This window comes from Lottia gigantea (genome assembly GCF_000327385.1).
Source record: "Lottia gigantea unplaced genomic scaffold LOTGIsca_12, whole genome shotgun sequence".
NCBI classification, from domain to species: Eukaryota; Metazoa; Mollusca; class Gastropoda; family Lottiidae; genus Lottia; species Lottia gigantea.
The window spans coordinates 1,191,479-1,216,302 of NW_008707225.1; the positions used below are offsets into that span (position 1 = coordinate 1,191,479).

Consider the following 24,824-nt stretch of genomic DNA (forward strand, 5'->3'; position numbering starts at 1 on the left):
TAGAGGAGGTGGCTCTACGAGATTTCTGAGTATTTGATCTGGTGCGTTTGATATTTTGAGGAGTATCTTCAAAGTCAGAATCATTGCTGTCTTCACTTATCACATCATCACTAACATCATCATCTGATGATTCATCATGATAGTTCACTGATTTAGCTTCACGTTTCTGTCTTTTTAAAGGAACAGGTGATTTTGCTGAACTTGCTGCACTCTTTTTTTTTGGACTTGGTTTAACAGGACTGGTCTTAGATTCGTCAACTGTCTTTTTGGATTTAGATGAACTGGAATTTTTTTTGCCATTCATTTTAGCATAAACCTGTCTTGCTACTGGAGTAGGATTACTTGAAATCTTCCATTCTTTCTCCTCATCATCTTGAACTAATTCTTCAGACTTCCTTTTTCTTGCTTTTACCTTTACAAAGACAATAAAAGATATAAATATATAATTTGTAGTTATTAACATAACATTGTATTGTAACATATACAACTTAGACAGCATCAAAAGAATAAACAAGTTCTTTTAGCAAGATTGAATTAGTAATAGAAAATATCATGATAATCAAAACTGAAAATACAATGTGATTTTGATTGCATCAGGTATATTTTGTTGATAAAAAACAATGACAAAAGGCTGTGCAAATGAACTCTGGAATTTATGTTCTATTAAAGAAAGTTAAATCTGTTGAAATCTATATCAATCAGTGATAGCGTATATTTTTCCTTTATTTCCTCTTTAAATTTCAAGATAAACCATTACCTTTGGGGAATCTTTGGTTGGTGACTTTGATGTTGATGGTTTTGCAATTTTGGCTATTTTTCTTGGCGAACTTGATCTAGCAATTCCATCTACTGGTAAATTTAATATCCATTCATCTTTTCCTCCACCATTCTTACTTAAACCTTGTCTTAAGGTTTGACGGAATTTCTCATAATTTGGTTTTTCATCATATTTTAATTTGGAGACAGCAGTAAGGAATGTTTTTATTGTGTCTACAATACAACAAAAGTTACACAAAAGTAGTTGATGAAGTATAGCTCATTTTGACATCTTAAAGTAAACCCTCCGCATCATTCACAGTTAGTTCAGCTTGATTATAGTTGCAGTTAGTTAGACCTCAAAATAGATCATTTCAGTAAAACAAATAAAAAAAAACCATAAGAACACTATTTTCTCTATGTACATTAGTAAACCTAAATAAAATCTTACCAGGTGCATTTCCAGCAGGAAAACATGTTCGTATTAAGGATGGAATATCTTTCATGTATCTAAAAAATCCAAACCATGCTTTAAAAATGACTGTGACAACACAAGCAGTAGATTAGCTCTGTTGGTATACAGTTGGGTGGTTGCTTGCTAGGCTATTAAGGGCTGTGGAATCCAATCTTCCTCAAGGTAAAAAAAAAATGTTTTATGCCAAGGCTTTTGAGAGTTTAGCCCTATCACAAGCAACTGTAGATAAAACAGTCGCTTAGCTTAAATGGAGGGTGAAGATCCACCCTAGACTTCTGCACTAAAAAAGTAACTCAAACCATTGTCTGACCGATACTTACTTGGCTTTACTATTACCAACATAGTCTTTATTATTTAAATTATCTTCCCATGGTAGTTTACCACATAACCATTGTAATAAACAATAACTTAAAATCTCAAAGTCACCTCTTCTGGATGGTGCTGAAAAAATTCAATTTTGATAAGAGACAAGGCATGAACATTATGACCTTATTATCAAAGCTGCTAACAAGATGCATACTATGTACTAGCTTCAAAATCCTCAGTCTAATTAAAATAAAACCAAACATTTGTTCTATTTTTTTTAGCTTTCATTTTTAATATAGCCACTTCTGTTAGGGTCTAACGGCAGCCCTCTTGAACGTTCATCAAATTAACCTTTTGACATTATAATGTCTGCTTTATCCATTCAAATTTCTATCCTCTCTATGGCATTTTGTGACAAGGTGTTTATCAGGTTAGGTAGAAAAAAAAATTGGACGCATGAAATATGCATTTTTCTTTTCACTACAGTTAGCATTATTCCTCAGTTTTAGCAGTAAAAAAAATATCTATTACAATTTCCATATTATAATATCATTATGAACCATTATTCTTCTTATATTATCGGAAGATTATTCTGAAGAATATGGATTTTCATTTCATATATTCATATTATTCAACTAAATGCTCAAACATTACTCTCTCACTTGAGTTTAAGCAAGCTTGCCTGTGCCTTCGTAACATTACTTTACAGCAATGTTACAACCTAAAATTCCCAACTGTAGTGACTATATCAAGGATATATGTGACAAAAATCCTGCAAAAGCAACAGCTTCAGCCACTTGGAGCTTTATCTACACTAAACAAGTGGTTGCCCAGCAAAATACACCTAGTCTCAATACATTTTCAGTATATCATCAATCTGGGTCAAATCACACCAAAAATCTAACTTGTCCAAGATATTGTTGATTTCAACCAAAACACAAAATTTCATAAAATTTGGACATAAACTTTCACCTCTAACACATTTGCAATCCAACAAATTTTGCTACTTTTTACTAAGAAAAGGCAATAACTCAAATTCTATTCATGGAAAAATAGTCAAATTCAAACCTGACCAAAATCCCATTGTAATATATGATCACAAATTTCATTTAAGTCAGATGAAAACTGTAATCTCTATAGTGTTCACAAACAAATTTTAAAGCGTATTTCCTAAGTTAAGGGCAATATTCTTTATCAAAAGATCAACAAATTGAACGGACAGGGGGCGACATTAGGTGACATTTTAATGTTGTCATATATTGTTTTTGCATGTATAAAAATCATACATGTGTACAGGTCAGGAAAAAAAATCTGGAGATTTACCTTGAAAAATCTGGAGATTGGGTGAAAAGTTTTTTAAATTCGTGATTTGAAACTCCAAATTGATTCTTTTTTAATTTTTTTTTAAAATAAGCTTTAAGCCTTGTAAATTAATTAAATTGATCATAGGTTTATATACGACACAGTTAAAATTACCAATCTATAATGAGGGATAATTCTAGATATAGTGCCTGATATTTCAAATTTAGGGGCCCAAAAAAAATTTGATATTGTCATTCTTCAGTATTGATTGAATCAAAAATGATGTCAAGGTGAAATGATGTTTGAAAACAAGAAAGCAAGCATGATCCCTGCCTTCTAAATCAAATGGTAAAAGTTGGCGGTAGGCCTATATCATACATGTAATACCATATAAAAAATTCAGAATGTTCTGAAAGCAATATTTAGTAAATAATATGTACTGGCATTGTTACTTTTTCCAAAGGTGTAATTCATGACATCTAAAATATCTCCATTCCGATCATTAAATAATTTTCCTGCAACACTCTCCATAGTATTGAATTGAATTTTCCGCTTCCATTTTGACGTTCTTCAGAATGGAAAGACTGCTAATAAGTAAGCCCGTTATGCAGGCAATAAAATGAATGTTTACAGGCTACAGTAAAATTACAAAACCATTTTATGAAACAAAGTTTGAGTTTACATAAGAATTAGACATCCAGTCGCGTATGATAATCTACCTATAATTCTGAAACGACGTCTATGTTATATAGGCCTAATACAGACCTCACAGATTGACACTGACAGTATAAAACACTATGAAGACCTGAAGGTTTCGTTTTTAGTAAAAGTAGTCCTACCGTAAAAAATATTATAAAAGCGAAAGTAGAATCTACCGGATGTTGTTATAAAAAGTGTGTCGTGTGGGCTTAAATACACATTATCGGGTGAAAATAGATCTAATTACTATCTTAATTGGAGGATTAATTAATTAGGCAATGATAATATTATTACGTGATGAGATTAACGTGTGTTACCGACAATCAAGATACAAGTAATGATAGATATTTTGTTGATTTATGGTAGTGAATTTGAGCATTGAAAATGGTAGGTCCCGTGAAAATTTGATAAGAAAAAAACCAAAAATCGGTAGAATCGGGTATCCTGCCGGTAGAGCGGTAGACAACATGCAAAAGCGAAAGAAACCGGACAACATCGGTAGATTACACATGTATGATAAAAATCTTGAGCCAGAAGTTACTTACAGACCCCATTATGAGCATCTCTACTAGTAAACTCTACAGTACCATCATGTGCTTTGCGTGGATCTTCTTTATATTCTTTATGTTTACCATCTATCACATATTTAAAGGCTAAACCAAAATCAACTAGGTATACCTATCATAACAATGCAATAAATATTATACACCTTTCTTTTCAAAGAATTATACATAGAATTTCTTTTCATAAGAGATAAATTAGGAAAGATGAACTAATTTTTAATATCAATATAACGAAACTAGAGACAAATATAGTCAGTTTTATTTTACTCAATCATGTACAGAATATTTTGACATAAATCTCCAGACTAAGAATAGTAAGAAAATTTGTTAACAGACTTAAGACAAGAGCTATGACAAACTATGCTTATTCCTATTAATAAAATATAACTCAACTGTATGTTATATCAAAATTGTGATCCTTCACCAGCTTATGAACTGACATCATCTAGATTATCATTTCTGTTTTGTCATCACACTGTTACTGAAATCCCTATTTTCATAAACATAATTGTCCATCAACTGAATTTTCTTGTGTTAAGGTACATAATTTTTATCTTACCTCATCAGGTAAAGTTTTACCATTTTTATATCCCATTAATATATTGGCAGCTTTTATATCAGCATGCACATAATCATTGTCATGTATAAACTCTAAGGCATCAATCTGGAAATAAGGAGAAACTGTAGCTTGAGGTATAGATATTAAATCAATTACCAATGTGAAGGGCAATACATTATATTAAAAAGATCATACCTTGGTCTCAGAAACAGGAATTGAACAGATTAGCCAATCAGTTATAGAATTCACAGCTTAAAAATTGAGCCTCCTTAGCCTTGTGTATCCAAACTTATCTGTGTTAAAGAAGCAACTTAATTTTTGAACAGTTAATGACATCATGTGTATACAATAGACTCAATCATCCTGTCACAGCACAGCTGCAACAAAAGATACAGTTCTGATACTTCTGAAGACTATCTAAATATATTCAAGGTCCAAATCATTCCATAGCAAAGTTTGTTCCACAAAGTGCAGATTTAAACCGAATAAAACTGTATTTACAACAATGACAATATGATATATTTGTGGAAGAAATGGTCTATATTTACCATTCTCAATCCTACAGCATATACTGATTTAGGTGGAAATGATTTACCACATGATTCAAACAATTTTTGTAAATCAGTACTAAATCTAGGCATAACTAAAAACCTATACACTTTCGATTGATATGTATGATTGCCTGCTCCACATAGTTTTGGTACTGGGAGGTATTTTAATTTCTTTTTCTTGGTCCATTCCTTGACTGAAATAAGAGAACATTTTATTGTATCTTTTCAACATATCTTTTAATTCAAAATTTTATCAATTAGGCAATAATGTAACTTGAAAAAATAGTTTTTCAAAAGAACTGTTGGAAAGAGCTTTCAAACCCATTTTTGGGGGTCAAAAGTACCTTGATCTAAAAAACATTAATTGTTCAGCTAAGCCTATCGGTTATAGTATTCACAGCCTTTTTAGCTGTGTATATCTAAATTTATACGTGTTTGAAATTAAAAAGACAATTCTATTTTTAATTTTGAAGATTTGTTAATGATGTCACATGTATACAGTAGACTCAATCACCCAGTCAGACCTTTTCTATGCAGAGCTGCAAAGAGATGTCTGGGTGTTAGATACACTTGTGAACGGAATGAATAATCAGTGAAGTTTCTTGTTTGAAGGAATTATGTGATCTTCGCACAGTTCTACTACTTCTGAAAACTATTTACACATATTCAAGGCCTAAACCAACACCCGAAAATGGCGAAGCATGGCCTTTAAGCTTGAAAATAAAATCACATGCAAACTTTTTGGAACATTCTGATCAAAGAAATGATCATAAAATATACTTACTATTTTCTGGCTTGGCAGCTCTTTGATAAAAATGTAATTCACAAAATAATGGCCCATTTTCAACAGGTTCCTAAAAAAAGCAGTTGATACTACCAATTATTTTCAAATATTGCGCTACCATCATATCTTAAATAATAGTCCTTTTTCTAGACTTTGTGTATATCTAGGACATTCATGTTATTTCAATTGTAATACCCTTTAACAAAATGTTTATGTGAATTATAATTCAGTATTTATAGTACCAGCATTACAGAAATCACAGGAGCTCATAAGCTGTAAATTGGTTAATTTAATGACATGTAACGAACCATACTTACAATTTTCACAACATAATTAGAAGTATCACTAACAGTACCAGTTACGTCATTTGATGCTATTAAAAAAAAAACACATGATAAATAAGAACCATATTTTAAGATACCTTAAGTTTCCATTTATCCTATCACTTATAGTGGATAAATTTCGGTCAGAATTTGGGACATTTTCTGGGAAGGGAAGTGTGTTTCTTAAAAAATGTATTTCTATTACTGTATAATCATTTTAAGTCTATGGTACATGTAACTTTTTGAAGCTGATAGTCAAACTCACTTTTAAAAAATTGCAAATTTCTCTTCACAAAAAAATTTGAGCAGACAGTAGTTAACTCTATTATGTATAAGGCGTAATAATTCAAGGACAATAATATCCTCACCTTTATATATCAATCCAAATCCACCTTGACCAATAACATCTCCAAGTTCCCATTCCTTTTTAAATGTATCCTTTAAAACTGTACCAGATGTAAATGTAACAGCTAACTGATGAGCTTTTGGACCACGTTTAGCACCTGTCAAAATAAAACACAAAAATAAGTGCTCTTTGAAGCCTCAATGACCAATCATACCTTAGTCTCAGAAACATGAATTTTTTTAGCTAAGCCAATAAGTAATATAGTTCACAGCTCAATGTCAAAACCTTCAAATCCATGTGTGTCCAGAATTATCTGCCTATGAAAGTTAAACAAGTCTCTTTTCTTGAGACACCATATATAGAAAGACATCTATAGAAATAGGAAAAGAAATTCCTAGTTTGAGATATTTTTGAATTTCTAGACTATTTACATATATTCAAGACCCAAATCAACCGTCAAAATGGCACAACTGACCCTTTAAGTATCATTTTGATTAATTTCTTAATATAATTTGTACCTCATGTGAAATAGGAAAATCCCTGAAAATTAACATGAATAAAAATTCTGATAGGAAATTTGAATTATTAACCTGCTTTAGGTGCAGAGTAAGCTGCCTTTGGCATCACTACTAAAAATATGCTGTACAAATTTACTGTCCTTATTCCTCTAACTTATCTTTTTCATCAACTGTAATTGAAAAAAATAAAAATTAAGAAATTACTAAATGAATTTCAGTAAATTAGAATATCAAAATAGTGAGAATGAATTGATAACAATACTATACAATAATAATAGTTCATAGTGCTCACACGAATAGTCAAATTCGAATCCGTTTTTGCAAATTGTCAATTATCAATTTTTTCACCACTTCATCCATCATCAGAAAAGTAAAATAATCCCTGCTTTTAAGGCATGAAAGATCCTGAGCAAGTTTTTACAATGTAAGTCTATGATACAGTCGGAAAAACGAATTCAGTTGTACTTGCCTTACTAAATAGCCGATTTTTCAAGCAATTTTTTACTTGAAAATATCGTCAATTATTCGAATGCAAATCAAATGATACTGTTGAATAGTCCAATGGTAAAAATCACTATGCAATGTATAGTTGACTATAATAAATATTGCATGAATCAAAGGATAGTCCAATTCATATTCTTGTTAAAATTCAATTAACACACCAAGCGAACAACTAATACATGATTTTCACAATTCGTGTGAAACTACAACTAGGCCTACTCTCTGTCTGTCTTGGATTAGAATTGGATTTTTTCTCTCATGTCAGATGTATGAATTTCTGGAGGTCAATAGAATCATAGAGATTAATGACATTTTAAATAAACACAACTCCCTCCAGAAAATTCATGTGAAAATTACCCACTTTAGTTTTTCGACTCTCATATTTTCACTTATATTAGCTCTTAGCCTTGATCTATATTACAGTGGTGTTACCTATTTTCGTGCATATAAGGATTCAACACCGAATTACATCAAAGTTAAAAAAATGAATTTTTTTTTTATGTCTTAGATGTTTCCTCGGATATTCTACAAAATAATTAAAATTGGTTTGTTTCGATTTTCTTTAAGAATCCTTCACTTGTCCCATATTTCATGAGCAACCAACTCGGCAACGGCGGCAGAATGCGTCACCTATTTTCGTGTGCAATGTTTGATCTATAAATAAGTCTTGAAAAACATGATGTATAGATACCGGGTGGTATAATTAACTTAGTATTTATCTTTAATATCAATTCATGATAACTAGTGACAATTCCTTCAAAGAACCACGATAAAAAAAATAGTGACTGACAAAATAAGATACGTATTGTGATTTATTTCTAAAAGTCACTGTAACAACATAAGAATATGGCCCACTTTGTGTTCCATAGAAATTTTCTGCTGACACGGAATCCGCTAGTTGATCACGTGACTTCATTCGTGGACTACATTCTAGCAGAAGACACTTGGAATTCCGATTACCGCTTGGGATTATAAGGAAATTCGGCCGATACAAAATGGTGACGTTTGGTAATAACTGAAATCCGCCATTTTGTATTTTTCAAAGTATACATTAATTCATTTGACTTTGCTTGAAACTACTGTATTCATTCTACTAGCTGACATTGTCGAGATAACCCATGTTTATCAATACAAGAAAATGCGGAGGTCACGCGAGGTCGCACATGTAAATTATTAATCATTTCCGGAAATGCACGAAAAATAGGTTAGCACGAAATTAGGTTCATTGACTGTACTACATTCGGTGTTGAATCCTTATATCCACGAAAATAGGTTACACCACTGTATAGTATTAGCATTTCAAAGACACTTTTTGACGAAGTATGCGATTTATTATTCAAAAATGAAAGTGTTAGGAAAGTAGTCTACATCTAGGATACGTTGACAAGGCATGAATCTGAAAACCTGAAAACCATGCAAGTGTATTATATCTAACATCGTCAATCAGCTACCTAATGACATAAGCGTTAATTTGATAAGAATTTCTTCAGGCAATCAACTTTGTTTTTAAAGATTCCGCCAGTGCTATTACTTCCGGTTGCCTAATCAAAATATCAAAAACTTCGGACTCGAAATGGATTGAGAGCTATTTTATGTGTGGAGCTTTTACATGTGTTTTACTTTAATATAATTCAATGGCATTATAGAACTGTATGCTGCATACAATCATTTTGAAAAATTCTTAATATACAGATTTAAACAAAATAATTAGCCAATCATACCGCAAGAATTTAAAACAATCATTAAGCCGTTGATTTCTGAACTCATCCGTAAATATTTTATTCTAGCGGGATCTGGAGTTATCTCCCCTGACAAATTTGGCGAAGTTGAGAAATAGAAACATGCAATTCAATTATTCAGATCTCGTAAATAAACCAGTTGAAATGTCTTAGTGAATAACATGTTAGTTTCTTGTCCACTTTACGATAATTCAGTATTAAATAAATTGATATAATTTCACTGCTGCTGCCGAGGCCTGTGGCTATGGACCGTGGTCTGTGGCTATGGACCGTGTATTACACTTCCAGACTGAGAGGGAGACAGTGGAATGAGTCGTGCTCGCGACTCGGTTTATAAGTATAAATTTAAGATGAATTGTGGTATTGATGTCATTGAAATGAGAAGGTTATTCATTCTAATGTACCTGCATCTTCACAATTGTCTAGGCTATTCTAATATCTTGATATTCTTGAATCACAGAAGATTGTGATGGCAGCAATTTGATTGGATTGTACTCCTAGAGAATACAGCCAATCACAACCCCTGATTACACTTGTAATCCAATTGTTTACAGTCCTTTGGTCGAGGCAATATTCACTATTAAAAAAATTCTAAAAATCGGTACTGGTACTTTTGCAAACTTCTGTCTGTGGCAGTGATACAAGAAAGATATTAGACACAGTTTGTAAAGATTGCACTTGGTTGGATTTGGCACAGGTTCTAGAATTGTAGTATCCGGTGACTTTTTCTTTCTTTTAAGCATATCACTCACGTCTTTATTTCAACAGGTCTGATATTCTGGAACTGTTATGTAGTAGTATTGGTATTTTAAATTTTTTAACAAAATTTTTCAGAATCTTAAGATAGATTTATCAGAAATCAACAAAATGTATCAACGTGGCAATCTTTCCCAGAACATGAACCCTGCTCAAAGATTAGAGATTTTGAAGAAAGAAATGGAACATCTGGCAGTGGAGAAAGAAATTCTTCAGGCTCAAACACGTAATCTTGAAATGGAGAAAGAAGTTTGTAAATTACGTCAAGGCATATTGGCCCTACAATCTAATACTGGTGTTTCTACAAGTGAAACAACAGCGTCTAAAGCATCAACTAGTGATGAGATAGTTGTCACACCAAGACGAATTGTCAAAAAATCTGCCAACAAATCACCAATTCAACCAGCTTTTAGCCCAGTAAGTGTTTCAGTTTGTTTAAGCCAAATCAGATTTATATTTTTTACTACCGGACATTGTTTGAATCAACACTGACAAGTTTGAAAACTGGTACCATATGTATAAACTTAAAACATAACTCAAATCAGGCTTACTCTCTGGGCTGCTGTAAGCTTATTTGAAATTTTAATTAAATTGTCTGTTATTTTTCTGTAGCCAAGATTTATAAGAAGGTATGAAGAACCAGAAGAAGAGAGACCTCCTATATTAACACCTGCCGCTCGCATGGTTCAAGCTAGTTTAGATTTAAATAAAAGTCAAACGAAACCCTTAAAAGCATCAACTTTTATGGAAAGAAAACAAGCAAAAAGAGAAGCAGAGGAATCAGTCCAGCCTGTGTCTACTCCACCTTTTAGATTGAATGATAGCAGTCCTGAATGTAGTCATCCTGTTAAAAGACAAAGAAGGTCTAATTTAGAAAGATTTAATGATGACGACGAGTTTGATTCTATAGACTCTCATGCCAATAAACTGTCTGATCAGAGACAATCTAGTCCTAGTAAACCAGCCAAGATGGATAACAAAAGGGAAAGTGTTAAATCAGAAGTATTGACCCCTACTGCAAGAATGATCAAAGTCGAGATGGAAAAGAAACAAGCTGAAAAGGAAGCTACTGAAAAGGCCAAACAAGATGCATTAAAAGCCAAGAAAATGGCTAAAGAGGTTGAGAAGAAGATTGCTGATCCAGATGTCAGTTTTTCCTTACAACGGCCACATCTTAAGAAAAAGATTGACAAAGCAATAGCCAGCACTACCATTGTTGAGCAATCAATCCACAAGAAACAAACTGAAGATGAAGTAATCTTGACCCCAGCAGCCAAAAAAGTCCAAGCTGATTTGGATTCAAAGAAAACAGTGATACACAGAACTGAAAATATTGTAGTGACGGAAACCAGAAAACAAGTTGTTGTCAGTCCAAAGATCATCTCAGAAAATAAATCTGATAATAGCTCCAGTGATTCAGAATCTAAATTAACCCCTACTGCACGTGCTGTCAAAGAGTTAATGGAATCAAAATTACAGGCACAGAAGAAGCCATCACCAAAACCAGTTTCACCAACTATTAGAAAACCAGTCTCACCAGTTTCTCTCACAGTATCTAAACCAGTGACTCCAGTATTACCAGACACACCAAAATCTAGAGGTGTTCATTTTGCAAAAGTAGAAAAAGTGCATCTGAATAAACCATATGTACCAGATAAGGTGATGACTCCAGAGAAAGTGAAGGGTATCATTAAACCTCCAAGGTTAGCCAGAAGACCTCTTCACCCAGAACAAGTACAACTTAAACCAAGAAAATCTACTAGGGGAAATGTCTGTTTTAGTCAGACAACAGTAGAAGATGCCGAGGATTCTATTGAAGAAGAAGAAAAAGATCAATCAGTACCTAATTCACAAACTAGTTCAACTAATGGAAATATGCGAGCTCAAACCAGTTCCAGTGGTATTAAATCTCGTGGTAGAAAACGTCAGATAGAAACTGATAGTAGTAATGATGATTTTAGTGAAATAGAAGAATCAGCTGTGACACCACAACCTACCAAAAGACGTAGAACATATGTCACTACACCACATCCTGTTAAAGGCAGAAGGCGATCTGTAAGTATTTTTATATATCAAATTTGATGTATCACAGACCACTTTAAAATTTGTAATTTTAGTAAATATGATATATTAAATTTTCAAAGATTAAAATACATGGAAATATCACCATATCATTATATTATGATAGTTATCACATTAAAGTTACATTGTCAAATTTAAAAAAAAAACAGTAAAAAACAGTATTGTGATAAATAACCATATCGCAAAAATGCTTAATTTTATGATATCCACCAATATAGCATAGAACTACGTGATAGCATTAAGAACTAGTTCCAATATGAAATTAAAAATATCTTGTATATTTGTAGAAAGTTGCAGCTGTTAGTGTGAATGATGAAGATGATTATGCTGATGTGAGTGATACAAGTGATGCTGTTTCTGACCAACCATCACCAAAACGTGATACAAAACCTGAACCAAAGGTATTGTCATATAGATTAACTAAAAAAAAATACAAAGCCAGATTTAAGAGCAAAGTAAAAAAAATTAGAATAATACGTGGTACAAATGTCCTCAAAAACTCTGTTTGATCATTTGTGATACAGTAATAGCTTGGATAACAAAAATATAAATCATGTTTTATAGAGAGGAAGAAAAAAGAAAGCTGCAGTGATTGAAGCAATTGAGGATGAAGTTCCAGTAGAAAAAGACAATTCACAGGATAAAGAAGAAGATCAAATGGAGAAAGAGGAAATTCAAGTTGAAAAAGAACCAGTGCCTAAGAAAACAACTAAAAGTAAAACTACACAACTAAAACAAGTAAGTTCTGTAATGCACAGTTTTCTTAAAACTATCAAAATGGAACTTAATTTGGCTTTAAAGGGACAGATGTGCCATTTTTTTGACCAATCATACTCAGAAAAGAGAATTTTTTTCATAGCTTACTGTTGAAATTTGAGCCTTCAAAAATTACTTGTTTGAAATATTTTTAAAGGAATTATACGATTTCTAGTACTTTCTACTATTTACATATGTTCAACACCCCAAACTGGCACATCTGCCCCTTTAAATATTTAAACAATTACCATTTTCTCTACATATTTCTTGAACTACTTGATAATTTTTTCTCTGTAGACTAAGAAAGGAAAGGGAGGCAGTAAAAATGGTGAATCCAATGAGGAGAGTGAGAAGAATGAAGAAATTGTGATGTCAACCCCTACTAAAAAACGCCGTTCTGCAATAGTATCTAAAAAGGTTTGTTTCTTATAATGTTTAATAGATTAATGGGGAAACAAGGGATTGATAACTCTGATTTCTTACCGCATATGGATAGAAGGCATATACAAGACTTCCTACAGTCATCAGTGTGAATTGAAAACTTTGAAATCTTTATATCGTAGTCTCAAAGCAGAGTCAAAAAGTGTTGTAGTTCAATACAATTATAATGGTAAACATACATAGATAAGTTTATTGTATCAAATATGCCCATTAATGGTATCAAACAAGTTACACGAAAGGTAGATAGTTCTTATAAATGATAATACATGGTAATAATTCACAGGGAAAGGGGTATATTTATGATAAAAAATACATAATAAAAAAGAACATGATGAAAACATGTTCCAAAGACTAAGACACTAAAACAGATGCCAACTGTACCAAAATTATCTATCAATTAAACTTTATGGATTTACTTAATCTATTCTTGTCAAGATAAAATTGTTTTTTGGTCATATTTTTAAATAGTTAATATTGTTATCCCCCATGGTGCGTCTGTCAGGCAGTTTTTCAGTCAACCCTATGCCCACAATTGTTCTGAGTAGTTTTCTGTGGTAAATATTTGACTGACTAACTTGATGCCATTTTACGACCATGATATGAAACAAACTGGAAGTTGTAATAAACAACCTGTGTTTGCTGAAATAAAAATGTAATATGGCTGATTTTGCTTACCATGCTAACTTAAAGCTGAAAGTGAGGGTAATAAAATTTGAAACTAAAAAACAGGACCACTGCCTTCATTGACGGAAATGAAAAGCCAAGAATAATATTTCGATGTTTAAAAGTTGATTAATATGATATGGAAGGAGGGAATCCTTGTTATTTTCGGGCAGGTAGGTACTGTCCTTTTTAAAATCAGTGCATTTGCATTAATCAGTTTTATGATTGAAAGTGATAAAATATTAACCTTTGACATTATTGATTGTGATGATTTATAAATAGATTTTAACTAGAATTGATTATACATCAGTTAGTTATCATTATTTCTAGATCACTGTATCAGAGACTGAAAATAAGAGCGAAGATGTAAAATCAACACCAACCAAAAGGAGACGCTCATCTCTAACAACTTCTTCAGTATGTGTTATTTTATTGTCTATATCAACATATCCAGGCTTAAAAATGTAAACATTTAATAACAATCATATTTCGGAAATGTTTCGGTAACCTGGTCATGTTAGAGCTTTCAGTTACTGGAAAAAACTTCCTTCACCACCCCCATTTATTGTATCATTCTTGTGACTTCAGCACTTCTAATTTTACATTTTGATTTAACTTTCTAAAACAGCCTAAAGTTTTATTTAGTTTTAATTAATTTTAGTGATTGATCATCTTTATTAAGCATGAAGCCTACTTTAGTGCTCATTTTCTAAATTATGGTTGTTTATGGTGTGGTCTGAAGCTTTGTGTTTTGACTAAATCAAAAGGAATCCCATTCCTTGTTAAATCAAGAAATTCATCTGTCTATTACTTTCTCCAGACATCTCCTTTAAAATTGTACTATGTCAGAAATAAGCATGGCCAATACTTGAAAGCTGTTGATAACTTTTATATAATATGATGACCACCATGAAGATTTAGTTTGTCAAAACGAAAGTAGAAGTAGACCAATGACGGATGTAAATTGCTTAAAAAATGAATATGTTGACACTTTCTTTTTTATTCTTGATATTATTCATCCCAATCTCTTAGTATTCCCCAAAATCTGAAACAATAATTTCAGACATGAAAATCAAAACCTTCATCCAAAATATGCATACCAGAACGATTAAAAAAGAGGGGAAGAGAGAAAAGGGGGCTTCTAGTGCAGTTTTTTTGTTGACAAAAATCCTAAATGTTACCAAAGGGGGGTAATTGCTCTTTAGCTTTGGAGGTTCATTCGGTCTTTTATTCTTGGAAAAATACGATCTGTCATGGAATTTATTGTTGTATTTCTCTTTCCATAGGTAAATAATCAATTTAGTTCATATGAAATATAGATCCAAATGTTAATTAGTCATTAATGATTATGTTCAAAATAGGTACAAGTGTTGACAGTGATTATTATTTGAGAGTTAAGTCAATTTGGCGAGTTGGTATAATTGGGACTTTTTGTGTGAGGTATAAATATGTACTCTCTGACTATACTGTTTTCTGAATTGAAATATGGGAATCATTTCCGTATGAATTGAAATATCAATTACCAAATTATACTGAGTCTTAGATTGACTTTGGTTGATGCAAATGTCAACCACTGGAAAAGTTATATTTTGATATTTATGAAATGAGAGAAAAAAAAGTCAATTTAAAGCTCAATGTTGTCAGACATTAGGTTATTTCCCTCAATTGCATAAATGCAAATTATCATTTTTTCTTATGGATATTAGTCCAAGTATGATTGTCAGGTTTAGGTTTGCTTGGAAGTAAATTTTGCATAAAAAGTATTGTTTAAACAATTGGTTGAAAATCCATGAGCACTTTGAATAGTAACTAGGTATTTGAATTACCTATTTTCAAAGTAATAGGCATACCAACCAAGTTTGTTAAATATTAGATGACTATCATGTATTTTTTTTAATATTTTAATATATATTATTGTATTGTAGAAAATTACTAGTAGAGTAAGTGAAGATAATGATGAAAGTGAAGATTCTACTATAGGAACACCATCTAAACGTCGACGTTCTATTTTACCTGTAATTGTGGTCTTTATACTGTTTTTTCCTACATTTTATGTGTCTTAAACATCTTTAACTGCTTAAATCCCAATATTGCAGCAAATACATGGCTGTTAACGAGAAAAACATTAACATGACTTACAATAAGTGTATGTAAATGATCAAGAAATTTGATTCCATATGGCATTGACATCTGCTATTTGTTGTCATTTGCAATTTCAAGATGATATAAAGAAATGACAACAGTGATCTGTATTTTAGAATTTTAACAAGGGTCTAAAAACTAAGATGTGGTCATTACTCCTGGACATCAAACTTTCATTCTGAAAGCTGAAATTTTAAGTGTTATAATTTCTTACAGAAATCAAGTAAAGCTTCGAGTAGTAAGATGGCAGATATACCAGAAGATAAGTCTGTATTAACACCAGTTCAACGTGAAATTATGGCCAAAATGAATCCTAAAGCATCTAAAGGCAAGAAAACGGAAGATTCAGAAGATAGTTCCCCAGAGAAAACAGCTACTACAGTGGTAGGTTCTGTCACACAGTTGGTTAAAACATTGCCTCTGTTCATGACGTCATTTTCTTGGTTCGTGGAACAAATAGCTGTTTCCTACTTTTGGTCGACTATGAAAGTATGAATTCCAGGTGATCCAACTAAAAACAGGTTGGGAAAAATCCAGAAAGATTTTTATAGATTACCTATTTACTTCTATCATTTTGGGACCTAGTTAGTTAAATTCTGTTCATGGCTATGATTTCTTTTGCTACTTATTACAGAAGAAGGCTGGTGGTAGTAAAGGAAAAGAAGAGAAGAAGGTAGAAGATAAACCTAATTTAACACCAACCGCACGATTAGTTCTAGCCAAGATGCAACAGAAGGAAAATAGTAAAAAAACAAAAGGAATTGCTTCTAGTGATGTCAATACTGATAGTGATGCATCAGATGCATCGAAGAAAAAGTCAAAACGAAAATAAAATGTTTTGGAAACTGAAAACTGAAAAAAAATTGTTTTTATATAATCATGGTGTAAGAATTTCAAAACATTGTATTGAATACTATTTACGTTTATCACCCATTTGCAATAACTACTGTTTTATTTATGCAGAAAAAATATGTGCAAAAAGTTGTAATCTTCTCTTTTTTTATTTGCCCCTTGACCTCTAGTAGAGACAATAGATAGTTTCTAGCATCCTGATGAACAAACCAGCACAATATGCAAATTAGTTTACCAATTAGCTATAGTTATTCTTGCCATTTGTATGATTTACCAGATTCGAATACATTACGTCATGTTGAAATGGGAAATGAAAGCATCAATTTGTGCCATTCCGATTTTCAATCGGACGCCTGTGGTTCTAGCATTTCTACTATAACTAAGTGTTTTATGACGTCATCCCCGCAAAGGACATATGTGATTTGCGGGGGTAATGTCATAAAACACTTTAGTGGAATTGCAGGAATTACAGGCGCTGATTGAAAATTGGAATGGAGCAAATTTAAACCATCAGTGTCCCCGAATCGCATCAAAAATTTAGAAAACCTTTTTACAATCCCTTTAAGGTACATGCTCAGTTTGCTACTGTATTCAGCACATTTATTTAAGCACTTAAAAAAATACAAACTATATAACACAATATTAGATACACTTTGACTTATTTTCAATTCAGCAATGAAACCATTTCACGTTATAACAACCAATTTGATGCATTTTTGATTTTGAATCTTAGGAACTCATTAATAACTTAACAAAATATTAATGACAATTAATTTCCTCAATAAGCAAGAATTACCCAGTCTCTTATTCATATCGGGTTAAAACATAATCTTCATTTCTTTATGCAATGACAAATTAGAGTACAATAAATCATGAACATAGAACTATGTTTCTTAAAACCTGAAATGATTTCATAATCTGTCAATCAATATTTCTATGCCTCCCATAGTTTCTCTGTATGTTTAATAACTGTGGATGGATCTGACTTGTATCTCATAAAGAATCCCTGTACTTGTGCTATACTAACATTTTTTCCATGACTCATCACTTGTTTGGAGAATATTTCAGCATCGGATTCTACTTGATTAGGATAAAATCTACGAAACATTTCTTGTAATTGATATTCTGTTGCATAATCTATCAATTCTTTTACATCAACACGTCCTGGTCTTATTAAGGCTGCATCTAATCTGAAATTTACCAGAATTCAAATTTATATTACACACAATTCTACAATTGCATGAAAAAAATGAAATAAAGACTGCAGTTTTGATTTGTTGGAATTGTGTATATAGATGAGTAAGATGTCTTAAATTTTCTATGAATGCTTTGTGAATGTTTGCACTTGACGCGAAGGCGATCAAGTTTGTATCAGAGTTCAACTAAGTTTCTGTATAAAGATGACATCTCATATTTTGATGAAAACATGGTAAGTTTATGTACTTGAGGAGATCTCAAGTTCATAGCCACTGTTCTTGTAGCACTGAATTTTGTTAATGCAGAGATTTGATTGGAAAGTACGCCAGTGAATACAGCCAATCAAAGCCTTCAACAGAACATTGTTAAATAATAGGCTTTCTGTCAAGGGCTCTGATTGGTTGTATTTGACATTGGATGTTGTGAAGTTGGCCATGATCATGCAAGTTTCCAAACAAGTAGGCCCCTATTACTTGTTATGCAATATAGTCTCAATGACAGCTTACCTTTCTAAATAATTAGTAGTCATAAAAACTATTCTTGCTTCAGCTGAGGCCACACCATCAAGAGCATTTAATAAACCACTAAATGTTAATCTTCCCATACCTTGATATGCTGTGGGATCTACAAACATTAAATTATTTTCATTTATAACAAATATCTGGGTATTGATTGTATAATTATAAATTTAATGCTTTCAGAAGAATCGTTCACTTACTTCAGGTAAGAATGTCCGTAAGAGTATCTCAGCTTAACACAAAGCTGCCCTTAAACCATAGCGATTACCAGTTGCATATGGACCACAATGAAAGTAGTCATGAATACTGCACAACTAAGTTGCATGAATATTGCATTCAAAACTTACGACCGCTTCTTATTCACAATCGTATTCAATTGGTGATTGCTATAGCGCGTGGGGCCCTTAAAAAACAAAATAATTATGTGACATAAATCATACATATGATTAATACAGTCAAATAAACAGCCCCATTATTTGCTATGAACAAAACTTCTTCTGATCCTGTAGTAAAAATATTGCAAAAGTTACTTACTTTCTTGAGCTAGATCTCGACTGACAAAGGCAGCATCAATATCTTCTAATAAAATAATACTTTGTTCTGGTGCTACAGTTAATAAATAGTTTAATCTATCATCTGAGAGTCCTCTTTCACTTAAATTTAATACACATATACTGTAATCTAAAGCCCCTGAAAATAAATATTAACATGCAGGTTAACCCTTAATCTGAAATAAGGAAATTTGTGGGATATTGAAGCCTAAACCAAAGCCAGCCTCTTTGGGTTTCGATATCCCACAATTCCCTATTTTATTTAGAAACATGTTTTACATGACACACTTTGATTGGTTAAAAATCACATAATTGGTTTGGGTGTTGGTCGAAAACTATTTAGATTACAATGTAAACTAGATCAAAAACAAAAAAGAAACAAAAATTATATCTAATTTTAATTAGATTGCTTATATTTGGAGTATTGTACATACCAGCTAAAGCCATAATGTAACTACTTTTACCACATCCTGGAGGACCATGTAATAAATATCCTCTTCTATATGGTATACCTCTCTCCATATACCATTTAGGATTGTTTATAAACTCTTTCACATCTTTTAATAAATTCTCTGATTTATTTTTGTCTAAAATCACAGATCTAATAGGTCTTTTCTGCCTTGGATAGCCAAACTGTCTCCATTCTGGACCTATAGCTGTGTACATTACTGTTTTACCCTCTTCTTTCTGAAGAGCTATAACTCGAGCATGATCTAAGATTTCAAAAAATAAATCCCTATTTTTACCAAAGGATGTTAATGTCACAGTTTCAAAGGGTGCACCTGTATTTATGTCAATCATTTTATTTTCACGATTTCTTTCCACTTTAATCCAAGTGTTTCTGTAACGAAAGAAATGGTTGCCAGGACTTGGAATAAAGTCAAACTTTGTGTTTATTTTGCCTGTACTTGATTGTCTAAATGTAGTCTCCACACTAAGATGTTGGGTCCTTGTTCCATGAGTAGAAATCCAGTTAAGTAACCAATGGTAACTTTTATCTTTACTAGGTACTTCTAATGTTATCATACAGTGTCTATGAAATAGCATCATTCCTACTTGACTTCCTTTCTTTAAAGCTGCTACTGCAAATCCTATGCCAAATAATCCAAATCCAGCACCAAAATATGGATTATCACCAAGGTTACTAATTACATCTGTTAGTGGCATCTTTTTCAATCCAATCAAATCAGCTGAAAAGAATGTGTTGTTTTATTTGCGTAGCACAATATCAACACAGAAAGAATCTCAAGACTTAAATGGTATGATAATCCTGGCGCTTTCCCTGTTCAAGGATTTGGAAAAATCATATAAATATGACCCACTCTTTAGCCAGAAATATCATATTTACAAATAATTACATTTCCAGTGATAGGCATTTTTATACACCCACATGAAATGGGGGGCGTATATTGTCGTCACCCATGTCCGTCGGTCCGTCCATCCACAATTGCTCGTAAACACTCTACAGGGCACAATTCTTGACGGATTTTAACGAAACTTAGTATGTGTGTTCGCAATCACCCAAGGTTAAACCCTATTGAAAAGCAGCGAAATCGAAAAATATTTAGCATGAATTATTGCCCTTGTTCTTGCAAACGCGTTAAATTTTTAGCTCGTAAACACTCTAGAAGGCACAATTCTTGACAGATTTTGACGAAACTTGGTATGAGTGTTCGTTATCACCCAAGGATAGACCCTATTGAAAATCAGCGAAATCGAAAAATATTAAGTATGAATTATTGCCCTTGTTCTTGAAAACGTGTTCAATTTCTAGCTCGTAAACACTCTAGAAGGCATAATTCTTGAAGGATTTTAAACGAAACTTGGTATGAGTGTTCGTAATCACCCAAGGATAAACCCTATTGAAAATCAGCGAAATCGAAAAATATTTAGTATGAATTATTGCCCTTGTTCTTGCAAACGCGTTCAATTTTTAGCTCGTAAACACTCTAGAAGGCACAATTCTTGACAGATTTTGACGAAACTTGGTAGGAGTGTTCGTTATCACCCAAGGATAGACCCTATTGAAAATCAGCGAAATCGAAAAATATTAAGTATGAATTATTGCCCTTGTTCTTGAAAACGCGTTCAATTTTTAGCTCGTAAACACTCTAGAAGGCATAATTCTTGAAGGATTTTAAACGAAACTTGGTATGAGTGTTCGTAATCACCCAAGGATAAACCCTATTGAAAATCAGCGAAATCGAAAAATATTTAGTATGAATTATTGCCCTTGTTCTTGCAAACACGTTCAATTTTTAGCTCGTAAACACTCTAGAAGGCACAATTCTTGACAGATTTTGACGAAACTTGGTATGAGTGTTCGTTATCACCCAAGGATAGACCCTATTGAAAATCAGCGAAATCGAAAAATATTAAGTATGAATTATTGCCCTTGTTCTTGAAAACGCGTTCAATTTTTAGCTCGTAAACACTCTAGAAGGCATAATTCTTGAAGGATTTTAAACGAAACTTGGTATGAGTGTTCGTAATCACCCAAGGATAAACCCTATTGAAAATCAGCGAAATCGAAAAATATTTAGTATGAATTATTGCCATTGTTCTTGCAAACACGTTCCATTTTTAGCTCGTAAACACTCTAGAAGGCACAATTCTTGACAGATTTTGACGAAACTTGGTATGAGTGTTCGTTATCACCCAAGGATAGACCCTATTGAAAATCAGCGAAATCGAAAAATATTAAGTATGAATTATTGCCCTTGTTCTTGAAAACACGTTCAATTTTTAGCTCGTAATCACTCTACAGGGCACAATTCTTGATGAATTTTAACGAAACTTCGTATGAGTGTTTGTAATCACATTTTTTCTTATTCCTGTGGCACATTGAGCAGTAATTACTTATAGAATTATTGCTAATGGATAAACTGTCATAATAGTAAAATTCAATTCTTTTCTTGTCCTTATTAGCCAAGACAGCTGCAATCAAGTATACTTACAAATCCATTGCATTTCATGCAAACTAATCAAATCTTCGAGAAAAAAAATGTAAGGATATAAAAAGATTAAATTCAACAGGAGAAAAAAGGTGGTAAATATTAGCAACTCCCACCTGTCATAAACTCGATACATAAAACTTTAAAAAAAATATTTCAACCTAATTTGCTTGAATATAATCTGCACATACACAATTCATGACAGACTTATTGAAATCACCCAAGGATAAATCTGATCAAAAATCTTGTAAAACACGTAATTTTTATTCTACAAAGCAGAAGTCTAAAAAAAATTTGACAACTTGATGAAATTGATCACAATCAAAACTAAACCTTTTGAAATATAAAATACAAGTTATTGCCGTTATTCTTACTAATGTGTTTGATTTTTAACTTGTGATGGCCCAGTTTGTGATGGATTTGGGTATAAGTTGAATATTTCCTGGTGTCTATGTTTGCTATTTTCTAACAAATATTCAATTTCAAACAAAGCTATCAGTGGGCGTATATTACCTTGCCTGGTAAAATTCAAGATAGAGAGTAGATGGAAGATTTTTTTTAGCCCATTCATAGAGATGCTGCTTGACCAGTTGGACATTTGACAATATGATGATGGTAAGGCATAATGATTAGTCCAACAATTGACCCTTTATATATGACAGGGTCAAACGCAATGAGATATCAAATTGATTAGAAAGTTTGACCTCAACCATGACACCTAACAGCTAATCAAATCGCTGATGACCTTCAGGAAGATAGCAGAGAAAAATTTAAAAATGTCCACTGCCCTGCGATTCATCTGAAGTTTGCAATACATAAACACAACTAAGTGTTGACATTGATAGACTTGAGTGTAATAAAGTTGTGCGGTTGTTCTATACCGTGCATGATACATTTTACAGTAGGTTTACAATTTGACCATAAATGTTGTCTACAAAGTGTAGACTGAGTAGCTACAAACATGTCGTTAGAGCCTCAGTAGTCGTTAGAGTTAGTATTTAACCTACAGTCTACGAATTTGACTACATAACATAACAATTTGACATTGACATTGAAAACTGGAAGAGTTCAGTTTAAAAATAAAGTTGAATAATGTCTTACTGTTTATATCTAACAAATACCTCTGGCCGTTTTCCTATGTGTGACAGTTTTCACCTTTTACTCGTGTGGTTAACAATATATTCAACCATTTAGAAGTGATAATTATAATATAAAACCTTCAGAAACTTTCGATTTCTGCATGCTGTGTGGGAGCTGACATTTTGGAAAATGGGAAATAACTCTTTGTTTATGAAGTGGCTTCAAGCCACAAGTAAACAAAAAAGGCGCCCTGATTCATACCATTGAGCCAGAGTTATTATTGAAATGTTTGCTAAGAACAGTAAAAAAAATTAGACTATAGCCTACAGGTTACCACATTCTCATTTGTCATTGACAATTTTAAAAACATAGTTTAACATAGGCCTACGAGATCTTAGAGACTATTTCAATGAAAGTTTTGCAATATCGAATAGGCAGGCAATGTATTAGGCAGTCGCAGACTAATAATATTCAGAATTGGGTGTACCATTCTGATATCTTTTAGAAATAAGATGAAATATACAGTTCTGTTCTAGATTTGATATTTATATGTTTTTGCGTGCAGCACTATGGTCTTATCTAAATATTTCTGCTCAATATTTACAATAAAGACTCAAGAGTAGTTTAATTACTGGAAAATATGAGATCTTGTTAAGATTTAAGTGACATCTAGTGGGTGGATTGAAGTTTTATTGCCGTCATCTAGTACATTCCATGTTGAAATTAGATAAACAGTTATAATTTAGCCAGTAAAAGGTAAACTATACTGTTGATAATAGGAAATCTCCTCATAAATTCCAGATGGGCGAAATTGGATTAATGACAGTTCCTCTTGAACAAATGGTTGTATATCTATCCATCCATTTTTTCCATGCTGATAATCACGGGTATACGGGGGTGGTTATACTTAATTCATGCTGTTTATAACGACGAAAGCATCAAAGAACGTATGGTTATTCTCATATTCAGATAGTCGGATCCAACCCACTCACCAATGACAGAGAGGTTGCGGGGCCTACAATATACCATGGAATGGGAAAACAATTTATTGCTCAATATCACATCGCTTAGGCAAACTCCACGTTAAAATTTGTGTCTCCTGCTTGCCCCTCGGCTTATGTTACCGAGAAACACCACTGGGCACCAACCCCATTTTTGATCAAATGACAAAAGGTAGCCACGATTTAGCCAGTTGGATTTTCGTGGGTAAGATGCCTATAAGTGTTTGAATTCTCCTATAATGAAAGGGTGTTATGCTAAAGCGATTGCTTTCGCAATTTCACTTTATACACGTTAACCTAATAATCTAATCTTATATAGTTTATACAAAACAGTTAGCTATCATATTTTCAAGAACTAATTGCTTCTAATAAAGGTGCGTCTTATCACAACTTTTCTTAAAATATGCTT

General features: G+C 32.5%; 3 protein-coding genes across 3 annotated transcripts; 1 reads left to right on the forward strand and 2 right to left on the reverse strand.

The window, feature by feature from the left end:
* Positions 1 to 733: 733 nt before the first annotated feature.
* On the reverse strand, positions 734 to 6,816 carry LOTGIDRAFT_110807 (hypothetical protein; the record flags this gene model as incomplete). Its single annotated transcript, XM_009048063.1, has 9 exons — positions 734 to 990; positions 1,208 to 1,266; positions 1,552 to 1,672; positions 4,084 to 4,216; positions 4,661 to 4,765; positions 5,209 to 5,405; positions 5,996 to 6,065; positions 6,313 to 6,368; positions 6,687 to 6,816. Coding segments are annotated over 9 exons (1,128 nt in total), but the record flags the coding sequence as incomplete, so codon positions are not given.
* Positions 6,817 to 9,497: 2,681 nt separating this feature from the next.
* LOTGIDRAFT_230355 (hypothetical protein) lies at positions 9,498 to 17,881 on the forward strand. The gene is made up of 10 exons (XM_009048064.1): positions 9,498 to 9,585; positions 10,257 to 10,595; positions 10,791 to 12,233; positions 12,548 to 12,661; positions 12,825 to 12,998; positions 13,314 to 13,433; positions 14,451 to 14,537; positions 16,046 to 16,135; positions 16,479 to 16,646; positions 16,897 to 17,881. The coding sequence occupies exons 2-10, from the start codon at positions 10,290 to 10,292 to the stop codon at positions 17,092 to 17,094; spliced, it is 2,700 nt and encodes an 899-aa protein (XP_009046312.1). The 5' UTR covers positions 9,498 to 9,585; positions 10,257 to 10,289; the 3' UTR covers positions 17,095 to 17,881.
* Positions 17,882 to 18,060: 179 nt separating this feature from the next.
* On the reverse strand, positions 18,061 to 23,562 carry LOTGIDRAFT_185574 (hypothetical protein; the record flags this gene model as incomplete). Its single annotated transcript, XM_009048065.1, has 5 exons — positions 23,436 to 23,562; positions 19,815 to 20,570; positions 19,364 to 19,519; positions 18,818 to 18,935; positions 18,061 to 18,304 (listed from the first exon to the last, which is right to left on the reverse strand). Coding segments are annotated over exons 2-5 (1,251 nt in total), but the record flags the coding sequence as incomplete, so codon positions are not given.
* Between the last annotated feature and the right edge of the window lie 1,262 nt (positions 23,563 to 24,824).

Bases quoted from the DNA above. Each gene is read 5' to 3' on its own strand.
- LOTGIDRAFT_230355 (XM_009048064.1), top strand. From the start codon at position 10,290: ATGTATCAACGTGGCAATCTTTCCCAGAACATGAACCCTGCTCAAAGA. The intron at 12,234-12,547 runs GTAAGTATTTTT...GTATATTTGTAG, and splicing joins TTAAAGGCAGAAGGCGATCT to AAAGTTGCAGCTGTTAGTGT. The intron at 14,538-16,045 runs GTATGTGTTATT...ATTGTATTGTAG, and splicing joins CATCTCTAACAACTTCTTCA to AAAATTACTAGTAGAGTAAG.